Here is a 12,567-nt window from a genome sequence, read left to right as displayed (position 1 = left end):
TGCTAGGATTTTAAGAATGCGTAAGAGTTTCCCAGTAAAGAATGAGAAGAGTAGGTCAGGCAGAGGGAAGGAACTGAGACGTGAAACTGATACGGAAAGGAATTTGGCTCATTGTAGGCACCAAAAGATGACTAGTGAGTAGTGAACTGAGGAGGCAGTGGTACAAGATGAAGTTGGCCGTATTGGCAAAGAATGGACCATAGATCTTGTAGGATTTTGAATTTTAGCCTAAAACCAAAGATAAGTGTTTGTAGGCTGTTATCCAAAAATGTTTCTTCTCTTTTGATCTTTTTATTTTTCACATTTAGAATGCGGATTGTGGATGATGACGTGAGCTGGACATCTATGTCAACCACTAAAACAGAAAAGGAGGAAGAGGAAGATGATGGAGATTTGCCTGTGGTGTGTATCTTTTGAGGCTGTGAGGACTTTGAAATGCAAGCCTCTCAATCTTGACTCCCAGTGCAGGGTAGATTAGTAAGGGGGAAAGTTGAGGGCAGAGAAGAGGTGACACTTTCCAGGAGCTATTTTAAAGGAGTCTTCTTTGCTTATGCCTATACACAGTCTTTGTATATGGAGGGCTCCATCTGCCTGGAAACGGGAACTGATCACAGAGAGGCAGGATTCCTCAGTGTCGGTGATAGAGCCATGATTAGAATTCACCATGGTTCAATTTGTTGGAAGCTACCTTAAAAATAACATTCAGGTTCAATCAAAGGAAACTTTTTAATTGCTCATTTTATTCCCTGATTCAACTAAGCTTTAAATTATATGCTCTTGCCTAAGTACAGGAGATATGTAGGTTAAGAGAACATAGTGTCTGTGCTTTACAGGTCATACTCTACAATGGGAGACTGAATTTCAAATGACAATATGATGAATGTTGGAGATAGAGTTCACATATGTACCAAGTGCCATTAGAACACAAGGGAGTTAGCATACTTTTTATTCCACTGGGAAATTCCATGAAGGATGGAAATATCTGAATTGAATTTTAAAGGATGAGTAAGAGCCAGGTGGGTAAAAGCATAGGCAAATAAGTTAGCATTGGTATGGTCATGGAACCTTGCTCAGAATTGCTGAGAAACAAGGTGAAAAGGAGAGCTGTTGATAGGCTGTATTATACTAAAAGGTTGTAAAGGTGAATTCCAGATGAGTATGTTTAATGTTAATCCCCAGCATATTCTATAATATTGATAGATTATTTAAAAGAAGGTTTGTTAGTAATTAGAAGGGAAATAGTGATTATAAGGAGCCAATTTAGTTTCAATCAGAATGAATTACTGAAACCTAGTTAATGTTTATAACATTTGTTGTTATTTTTAAATTTTATTTATTTTTTTAAAATTAATTATTTTATTTTATTTATTCATTTTTTTTTTGGCCTTGTTGGGTCTTCGTTGCTGCGCACAGGCTTTCTCTAGTTGAGGCGAGCGGGGGCTACTCTTCATTGCGGTGCGCAGGCTTCTCATGGCGGTGGCTTCCCTTGTTGCGGAGCACGGGCTCTAGGCGCGCGGGCTTCAGTAGTTGTGGTTCATGGGCTCTAGAGCACAGGCTCAGTAGTTGTGGTGCATGGGCTCAGTTGCTCCGTGGCATGTGGGATCCTCCCGGACAAGGGCTCAAACCCGTGTCCCCTGCATTGGCAGGCGGACTCTCAACCACTGTGCCACCAGGAAGCCCTATTTTTTTATTTTATGAAAGCAATACATGTTTATTATAGAATATTTTGGAACTGTAAGAACGTTTAAGTTTTAAAAAGAATATATAATCACTTTTACTGTGACCATCCAGAGATAACAACTGCTAACGTTTAGATGCTTTAATTCATAGATTGTAATACTTGTATTTTATTTATTTTTTCAAATATAATTGGAATTATACTATACATATGGTTTTGGAGCCTGCTCTTTCACTTAATAGTATGTTGTCAATACTTTAGTAAGACTTTAAAATATTCTTTGAGAATGTGACTTTTAATGGTTGCATAGTAGCTCAATATACATATTAATTTAATCTGTCTTATTACTGGCTGTATGGGTTGTTTCCTGTTTTAAAATATCACAATGATTTAATAAACATTTTGGACATAAATCATTGTAAGAATCCATTTATGTCTTTATTCCTATGAAGTGAAATCAATAGGTTAGAGAGTATGGTCATTTTAGGTGTTTCCCATATTGCTTTCCAAAAGGTGGTATGAATTTGCACTCCCACTAGAGGTGTATGGGAATGTCAGTTTCCCCATTTCTCCATCAATATTGGAGCATTATTCACATCAACAAAGCAACTGCAAACCTATGTCAGTTTGGCAGGTGAACAGTGGTATCCATATTCTTTGAAAACATAGTAAAATGAATGATTTTTCATATGTTTATTGGGCTTTTGTATTTTATGAATTTCTTGTATTTGTCCATTTTTTTAGAAGCTTGGAGTTTTTATTTTTTTCATTGATTTATTTGATAGTTGTATAATAGAAATATATTATCTGTTTTACATGCCGTAGGTATATTTTGTCATTTGCCTCTTCATTTATAATAGTTTTTGATATTTAAAAATTTTGATTTTTTGTAGTCAGGTCTGTTAATTTTCCTTCATAATATTGTCTTTTGCTCTTATGATTGTCCCAAAACCTACATAAAGGAAGCTTTAGCCCCACTGCTAGACTCTATGCTTGTTACAACAGACCTTGATTATTGAATTCATTTTTGTTACTCCAAGATGATCACAACCAATAATTAGGACAAACCACAGTAATAGTGGCAGCACAAGATTAATAGGTGTAATTTACCATGTACCAAGCACTGCTAAGCTTACATGAATTATCTGTTGAATCCTCATAGCAATCCTTTGATCCTGCTTTTACAAATGAGGAAATTGAGGCTTAGAGAGAATATTTTGCCAAAGGTTATACAAATATTAAGGGGCAAAGCTGGGAATTTAGATCTCAATTCATCTTGTTTTTTTAAAATAAATTTATTTATTTATTTTGGGCTGCATTGGGTCTTTGTTGCTGCACGCAGGCTTTTCTCTAGTTGCGGCGAGCGGGGGCTACTCTTTGTTGCGGTGCACGGGCTTCTCATTGCGGTGGCTTCTCTTGTTGTGGACCACGGGCTCTAGGCGCACGGGCTTCAGTAGTTGTGGCATGCAGGCTCAGTAGTTGTGGCTCGTGGTCTCTAGAGCACAGGCTCAGTAGTTGTGGCGCACGGGCTTAGTTGCTCCGCAGCATGTGGGATGTGCCGGGACCAGGGCTCGAACCCGTGTCTCCTGCGTTAGCAGGCGGATTCTTAACCACTGCGCCACCAGGGAAGCCCCATCTTGTTTGAAAGCCTGTGTTTTTAATGCCCAGTGAGAGATCTCAAAACTAGGTTATATGAAGAATGATGGTAGGATCTCGGGAGAAGAGAAGTAGAGGGGAATTCAAACCTGGGTTTGAGTTTCAGTTGTGCCACTTGCTAGGTTGAGAAAGTTACTTAACTTCTCTGAGCCATAGTTTGCTCTTAGTAGTGTGGAGTCTTTCTTTCCAGGGCTTTTGCGAGGATAAAGTGAGATAATGTAAGTAAAGCACAAAACACAGTGCCTTGCTCATAGTTGCTACTGTGTAATTAGAATTTATTATGCCAGCCATCTTTGAAGGTCTGTCATGTGGAAAGGGGATCAGTTGCATCAGAGGTAGGACTAGGGTGGATGGAAAGAAGTTATAGGAAGGTAGATATGGGTCCAATGAAACTAAGAACTTTCTAGCCCCAAAATGCAGTGGACTGCCTTGTAACATGAGTTCCGTGTCAGTGAATTAGTTCCCTGTCAGGGAGGGACTATGTGAGTGATCATTTATCAGGTATACTGTAGAGAAGATTCCAGATTTGTTTGGGAATTTGGATGATATGAAATATGGTCTTATCCCTTAAAAATTCTATGAGTCTGTGTACATTTTATTGACTTCTTTTGGTTGGATACTAGAAAAACTGTCATTGTGACTACCTACAATAAGAAAGTTTTCATAAGGAGTCCAGAGCCCTTAATGAATGATAGGATGACAGGAAACCTGCCTGTGTTTTCACTCTGAATGTAAAAGTAAAAGGGTAAAAGGAGTTTAGCTTTTAGCTTACAAGTGGCAGTTGTATACCTGGCACATTAATAAGAAGGTATGTAATGAAAGAAATTAACCTCTGGAGGGAAATTGATTAGTCAGAGAAAGATCTATAATTAAACCATCCAGTGACAATCACATGTTTATGGAGCAAATGTAACTGAGGACCAGTACCTGTTTCTTCATGGCCGTTTTGGGTCTTCGTGTGCCGTGTATTATTAGGAATGGAATAGTCATAGCTTCAGGTTCTTGAGACAACAACAGTGTTACTTGGCTGGATCCTGTGGATTTCCTTAACGTATTGTTCTCACTCCCACAGGTGGCTGAGTTTGTGGATGAGCGGCCAGAAGAGGTAAAGCAGATGGAAGCCTTTCGTTCCAGTGCCAAATGGAAGCTTCTGGGAGGTGAGTTCCAACAATAGGTAAATCTGAATTTCCCATTTATAGGAGAAGGCTTTTTTCTTTTTTCCTTTTTTAATTGAAGTATAGTTTACAAGATTGTTTTAGTTCTAGGTGTACAGCAAGGTGATTCAGATATATATATATATATCTTTTTTCAGATTATTTTCCATTATAGGTTATTACAAGATATTGAATATAGTTCCCTGTGCTATACAGTAAATCCTTGTTGCTTATCTATTTTAGGTACAGTTGTTTGTATCTGTTAATTCCATACTCCTAAGTTCTCCCTTCCCCCCTTCCCCTTTGGTAACCATAAGTTTGTTTTCTATGTCTGTGAGTCTGTTTCTGTTTTGTATATAGATTCATTTGTATTATTTTTTAGATTCCACATATAAATTATATCATATAATATTTGTCTTTTTCTGACTTACTTAGTATGATATTCTCTAGGTCCATCCATGTTGCTGAAAGTGGCAATATTTCATTCTTTTTTATGGCTGAGTAATATTTAGTTGTGTGTGTGTGTGTGTGTGTGTGTGTGTGTGTGTGTCCATCCCGCAGCTTCTTAAACCAGTAGTCTCGTGATGGACACTTGGGTCGTTTCCATGTCTTGGCTGTAGAAATAGTGCTGCTGTGAACATTGGGGTGCATGTATCTTTTTGAATTAGTATTTTTATTGTTTCCAGATATATACCCAAGAGTGGAATTGCTGGATCATATGGTAGTTCTATCTTTAGTTTTTTAAGGAGCCTCCATACTGTTTTCCACAATGGCTGCACCAATTTACATTCCCACCAACAGTGGAGGAGGGTTCCCTTTTTTCCACATGCTCTCTAACATTTGTTATTGGTAGACTTTTTGATGATACCCATTCTGACAGGTGTGAGGTGATACATCATTGTGGTTTTGGTTTGTATTTCTCTAATAATTAGCGATGTTGAGCATCTTTTCATGTGCCTTTTAGCCATCTGTATGTCTTCTTTGGAAAAATGTCTGTTCAGGTCATCTTCCCATTTTTTGATTGGGTTGTTTTTTTGATATTGAGTTGTATGAGCTGTTTGTGTATTTTGGATATTAATACCTTATTGGTCGCATCATTTATAAATATTTTCTCCTATTCCATAGGTTGTCTTTTAGTTTTGTTGATGGTTTCCTTTGTTGTGCAAAACCTTTTAAGTGTAATTAGGTCCCATTTGTTTATTTTTGCTTTTATTTCTTTTGCCTAAGGAGACTGAGCTGAGAAAATATTGCTACAGTTTAGTCAAAGAATGTTTCACCTATGTTCTCTTCTAAGAGTTTTGTGGTTTTAGGTCTTGCATTTAGGTCTTTAAACCATTTGAGTTTATCTTTGTATGTGGTGTGAGGGAATGTTCTAATTTCATTGTTTTACATTTGGCTGTCTGGTTTTCCCAGCACTGCTTGTTGAAGAGACTGTCTTTTCTCCATTATATATTCTTGCCTCCTTTGTCATAGATTAATTGACCATAGGTGTGTGGGTTTATTTCTAGCTCTCTGTTCTGTTCCATTGATCTGTGTGTCTGTTTTTGTGCCAGTACCATGCTGCTTTGATTACTGTAGCTTTGTAGCATAGTTTGAAGTCTGGGAGGGTTATACCTGCAGCTTGATTATTTTTTTCTCAGGATTGCTTTCACAGTTCTGGGTCTTTTGTGGTTCGATATAAATTTTAAGATTACTTGTTCTAGTTCTACGAAAAATGTCATGGGTACTTTGATAGGGATTGCATTAAATCTGTAGATTGCTTTGGGTAGTATGGCCATTTTAACAATATTAATTCTTCCAATCTAAGAGCACAGAATATCTTTCCATTTCTTTGAATCATCTTCAGTTTCCTTTGTCAGTGTTTTATAGTTTTCAGCATATAGGTCTTTCACCTCCTTGGTTAAGTTTATTCCCAGGTAATTTTTTTTTAATGCTGTTTTAACCAGGATTTTTTTTTTTTACCTTCTCTTTCTGATGTTTCATTGTTAGTGTAAAAGAAATGCAACAGATATCTGTATATTAATCTTATATCCTGCTATCTTGCTGAATTCATTTATTAGTTCTAATCATTTTTGTGTGGTGGCTTTAGGGTTGTCTATGTAGAGTATCATGTCATCTGCAAATAGTGACAGTTTTATTTTTTCTTTCCAGTTTGGATAGGTTTTATTTCTTTTTCTTGTCTGATTGCTGTGGCTAGGACTTCTAATACTATGTTGAATAGAAGTGGTGAGAGTGAGCATCCTTGTCTTTTTCCTGAATTTAGGGGGAAAGCTTTCAGTTTTTCACTGTTGAGTATTATAGCTCCATTGGCTATGAAGTAAGTGCCAGTTATCAAAGGTAATCACATCACCTAGACAAAAGATTTTTTTCAATATGAGTATAATCCTGTGTGTAAATGATTTGCTGAGCTAGAAAATGTGAACTGCAAAATAGCATTGCTACCTGGTTCACATCAAGACACAGTATGTTTATTTCTTTACATGAAAACTGCACATTTGCTTTTTCATACAAATCAGGCCCACTGAATGGAGACAGCTTTAGATCTTTTGACATTTGAACTACATAGCTTGGGGGGCCTTTGTAGAGACTTTTATATTTTATAATTCTTACTTAAAGTGTTATCTCTGTGTAAAACTTTTTTTTTTTTTTTTGCGGTACGCGGGTCTCTCACTGCTGTGGCTTCTCCCGCTGCAGAGCACAGGCTCCGGACACGCAGGCTCAGCGGCCATGGCTCACGGGCCCAGCCGCTCCACGGCATGTGGTATCTTCCCGGACCGGGGCACGAACCCGTGTCCCCTGCATCGGCAGGCGGACTCTCAACCACTGCACCACCAGGGAAGCCCTGTGTAAAACTTTTGAATTGTTCTTCCTGATGGTTACTCATCTCTTACTCAGAAGTGTCTTTTTTTTTTTTTAATTGAAGTATAGTTGATTTACAGTGTTGTGTTAATTCCGGCTGTACAGCAGAGTGATTCAATTATATATACATTCTTTTTTATATTCTTTTCCATTATGGTTTATTACAGGATATTGAATATAGTTCCCTGTGATATATAGTAGGAAAAAAGTAGTAGTATACTTTCTGCCTTTAGGTTAATTATCCTAAAATTCTGATTAGAAAAAAATGCATAACAAAAGTGACAATTGGCTGTGGGTTTGTCATAAATGGCTTTTATTATGTTGAGATATGTCCCCTCTCTACCCACTTTGGTGAGAGTTTTTGTCATGAATGGGTGTTGGATTTTGTCAAATGCGTTTTCTTTGTCTACTGAAATGATCATGTGTTTTTTTTTTGTTTTTTGTTTTTGTTTTTGTTTTTGTGGTATGCGGGCCTCTCACTGTTGTGGCCTCTCCCATTGTGGAGCACAGGCTCCGGACGTGCAGGCTCAGCGGCCATGGCTCACGGGCCCAGCCGCTTTGCGGCATGTGGGATCTTCCCAGACCGGGGCACGAACCCATGTCCCCTGCATCAGCCATCAGGGAAGCCCGATCGTGTGTTTCTGTCTTTCCTTTTGTTAATGTGGTGTATCACACTGATTGATTTGATCTGTGTATGTTGAACCATCCTTTGTGACCTTGGATTGCATCCAACTTGATCATGCTTGATCATGGTGTATGATCCTTTTTATGTATTGTTGGATTTGAGGGAAGCCTTTTTTTTCTATCCTACACTTTTCTTTTTAGAGGAATGCATAGTTTATTTTAGTGTGTCACTGATCCTGAAAAATATAGTGAAAAAGAATTCGGAACTTATTCAGAGGTAGTAAGATATGAGAACTGAGAGACCAAGTATTCCACTTTTTCTTATATTTTGGTTTTAGGGTTACTGAGGTCAGGAAGTGACTCATTTGGGTGTCTTTCAGCACCCACTCCTTTCTGGCCCAGAATAGGAGAGCACTTAGTATATATTTGGAGGAGTTTATGAGAATCTGAGGAACAGAATTTGGAGACTAAAGCAACCTCTGTCCTCTACCAGGTTGAAGTGACACATGTATGAGCCAAGGATCAATGCTTTCTATCTTCTTTTTTTGTATTAATAAATCTTTCTTTGTTCTTCCCTTAATTATTGGTATTTTGCAGCACATTATCCTCCATTTGCCACTCTACACCCTCTCCCTAGGCTAGTAATTTAACTATCTATTTAAAACAGTTTTTGAGTTCTTGAGAGTTTGATAAAGGACATTTGTTATGTCTGAGCAGAAATGAGACCTAGTCTTATTTGCCCTAGTATTCCCTCTGCCCAGCACAAAGAGTTGCCATTAAGACATATTTCCTGAATTTCTAATAGGTATTTGATTCTTACAGCCTACTGCCCTTTGGTAAATCATCACTTGGGGCTTAGCAGTCATTTCCCCTTTTCCAAAAACTTGGTGGTAGGTCTGCTTACTAAGGGACACAGACTAAGAAATACTTGGTCCCAGTGAGTCACAGCCCTGGTCCCAGCAGTCATTTGGGCTCTGTGTGGCCAGTGGAAGAGTGCTGATTTTTACCCTCTCTGTTCCATTCTCACATAAGGAAGGATCTTGCTTCTTGATAGTTAACTCCTGTTTACCCTTGATGCTTGTTCCCTTTCACATATGGAGGGTAGAAGAATTAACTCCTAAACAGGATTTATTCTTTCTGTGTTATACTTTATGCCTTTAGTTTAATTATCCTAAAATTCTGATTAGAAAAAAATGCATAACAAAAGTGACAATTGGCTATTGGTTAATGACCACCTTTGCCTCCATTTTTAGTACATTATTATTATGTTTTATGAATGAAAACTTTATTATCAGTATTATTTTATCAGAATCCTGTTCACTCATATCTATTATTTTCTGCCTTATCCTGTGGTTGTGTTTCCAGTCTTCTTCACAATCTTTTTTTCAGAGAGAATCTTCTGATTTCCATATCTGTAGGTCTAGGAAGTGACACACAGAGACACACACACACACAAACATAAACGTGCATAGTTGTTTTTCATTTGCCTCACCCTCAGTGGCCCATTGGTTACTGGAAATATCCTGACTGATCTCTGACCCTTACTTCCTTTTTATAAATATCATGGAATCTATCAACCTCATGGATTAGATTTACTGTCAGGTACCCCACAGATATCAGTACTTTTCTCTGAAGGGTGGATTCCAGTCAGAGGATCCTATTCTCCAAAGTAAAGGAGTTGACTTCGTTTCATTCATCCATTTAACAAGTATTCATTGGGTCCTACCCAACTTTTATTTGTGTTTGTATTTTCTTTGTTTAGGGAGCTCAGTGATGAGAAATAGAGGGGGAAGAGAAACTGGATTTTGGAACTGTCCTGATTTGCTATAAACATTTCATTCTGTTATGCCTTTGAATATTGAAAGTCTCAAATGCTTTCCTTTTCAAAGATTGCACATGGACTCTGGAGTCAAACAGATCTGGATTTGGATATTCATTCCACCACTTACTAGCAGGATGACTTTGGCAAACTACTTAATCTTGCTGAGTATCAACTTCTTCATCTGTAAAATAGGGATAACAGTGTTTATCTCCTAGGCTTGTTATGAGAATTAAATGAGATAATCTATATAAATAATGGGCATGCAGTAGGTGATCAGTAAATGCTGATCCTTTCTTTCTGGTGCTCTCCCCAACTCTAATAAAGAGCATGATGGCATGGATTAAATAGTTAAACAGCATTTCATTTTGATGTGGCACAGATTTAGTCAATTTGCCTTTTGAAAGAAGAGTGGATACAAACTGTGAATTATCTAGGCTAAATATCCGTAGGAGCTTCTGATGGGGAACTCTGTACAAATAAGGTTTTGGGAAGAACATTGGATTGGGGGTTAGAAGGCCGGAGTTCTAGCCTATCTCTTCATCTTAGTAGCTATGACCCCTAGGTAAGAAATCACTTAGTTCCCTGGAGTCTGTGTTTTCGTGTCTGTAAAGCAAGGATACCTGCCCTGCTTACCTAACAAGATGTAACATGAAAAATACATTTAAAATGCTTTGCAGATTTATGACTTGTTAGGCAAACATGAGAGATTATTCTTAGGATATACATGAGTGCTGGTTTACTACCCCTAAGTAAGAGTTGTGCATACCTTTTGGGCTTTCTGAGTAGTTTTGAGATGTATCCTGCTGGGGCATCTTTTGAAACTTTGGTTACAGGGGTGAACAGAGCATTTGTAGGAATCTGACTTTTTGCTATTTCTGTTTAGGCCACAGTGAAGATCTACCCTCACACAGACATTCCCGTCATGATACCCCGGATTCATCTCCTCCTAGGCGGGTCCGTCATGATACCCTGGATTCATTTCCTCCTAGGAGGGTCCATCATGACACCCTGGATTCATCTCCTCCTAGAAGGGTCTGTTATGACACCCTGGATTCATCTCCTCCCAGGAGGGTCCGTCATGACCCCCTGGATTCATCTCCTCCTAGGACAGTCTGTCATGACACCCCGGATTCATTGCATCCTAGGAGGGTCCGTCATGATACCCCGGATTCATCTCCTAGGAGGGTCCGTCTCGATACCCCGGATTCATCTCCTCCTAGGAGGGTCTGTTATGATTCCCCAGATCCATCTCCCCCAAGGAGGGCCCGTCATGATTCACCGGATCCTTTTCCCATCAGGAAACCTTATCGTCATTCTTCAGGTGTATCTCCTAGGAGGGCCCGTCATGACACACCAGATCCATCTCCACCTAGGAGAGCCCACCACAATTCCTCAGATATCTCTCCTCGCAGAAGGGCCCATAACAGCTCCCCTGACACAGCTCAGCCTAGAAGGACTCTTGACTCCGTGGACACACCACAGCTCAGGAGGGCCCGTCATAATTCCCCTGACTTGGCTTCTAGTGTCCCTCATTCACTGTCCAGAACCAAAAGCAGTAAAGCCCCAGAAAGTTCTAGTAAAACTTCTCCACATCGGAAGGGGCCAGGACCTTCTCATCTATCACTCCCAAAGAACAGCAAGTATGAATATGACTCGGAACTCTCTCCTCCACGGAAAAAGCAAGCAAAATCCCGTTTTGGAAGTAAGCAGCATGATTCTAAAGGTGAGCATTTGATTGTCCATGAGAGAGACTTGTTCCTGAGGCACTTTCTTTTGGACATTTTAGTTGCTTTATTAGGTATTTGTGATCTTCAGAAATGACAATGGAGCTTTGGAGACGTTTTAAAAACTGGAGGGAAGTGGTGACAGGTTGGGCTGAGGAGAGTTAAAAATTTGCAGTAGCAGGGAGGAAATTTTTATATATCCTTTTGTTTATTCTCTCCACCTCATATAAAGATATTATATACATGTTTGTTGCACGTATAGAATGCATAGAAATGTAGAAAAAGGTCATACAAAATTCTGTCATTCAGAGGCAGCCACTGCTAGTGTTGTAACCAATGTCCTTTTGGTCTTATTTTTTTTCTTTTCATTTCTGATGTAGTTGAGACTTGTCTAGGCAGTAAATACATATTGCATGTGTAATCTTGCCTGTTGTTTTACACTTAACATTATCTTCCCCATGTCGTAAAACATCTCTTTGTTAATATAATTTATGTTGGTGTTTACTTAACCATTTCCCTAATGTTGCACATTTTAGGTTATTTCTAAACCTTTTCTTTTATAATTCTATGATGAACATCCTTATACATAAACTGTTGCCCTGTTCTGAGTTATTTCCTTATCTACTTCTAGATAGATTTCTGGGGAATTGAAGTACTTGTAGATATGTTTCCTAGGAAACTAAGTACAATAGAAATGGATTTATTGGGTCAGAGGGTTCTGTACTTTTAGGACTGTTGATATGTATTGCAGATTGCTTTTGGGGAAGGTGATTTGTGATGCTTATGTCTACGATTCACAGCTGTGTGGTGAAATTTGTTTACTCCATCTTTTGTCCCTAGGTACTATTTTAATTTTTAAATTCAAATACATTTTTATACTTTAGTCTGAGGACATGAGAATATAATCCAGATAGTTTTAAGTTTCACCACACCACTGAGACCTGAGTGCAGTTTGTTTTTTGCCCACTCTATGTATGGATAAATATGACACAGATGATAGCCTCATCCACCAGAGGGTAGACAGCAGAAGCAAGAAGAACTACAGTTCTG

At 38.6% G+C, this 12,567-nt stretch overlaps 1 protein-coding gene across 1 annotated transcript in view; it reads left to right on the top strand.

Annotated features, from left to right (window-relative positions):
• BUD13 (BUD13 spliceosome associated protein) overlaps positions 1-12,567 on the top strand; it is a 35,500-nt gene that overhangs the window by 1,972 nt on the left and 20,961 nt on the right. Inside the window, exons 2-4 of the mRNA XM_024751799.1 lie at positions 309-402; positions 4,407-4,491; positions 10,677-11,516. Of these exons, the coding sequence (XP_024607567.1) occupies positions 309-402; positions 4,407-4,491; positions 10,677-11,516 (1,019 nt within the window). The remainder of the gene's footprint in view (positions 1-308; positions 403-4,406; positions 4,492-10,676; positions 11,517-12,567) is intronic.

This window comes from Neophocaena asiaeorientalis, unplaced genomic scaffold (genome assembly GCF_003031525.2).
Source record: "Neophocaena asiaeorientalis asiaeorientalis breed wild unplaced genomic scaffold, Neophocaena_asiaeorientalis_V1.1 scaffold479, whole genome shotgun sequence".
NCBI lineage: Eukaryota > Metazoa > Chordata > Mammalia > Artiodactyla > Phocoenidae > Neophocaena > Neophocaena asiaeorientalis.
The sequence above is the reverse complement of the archived record's forward strand: the minus strand, read 5'-3'. Positions and strand labels throughout refer to the sequence as shown.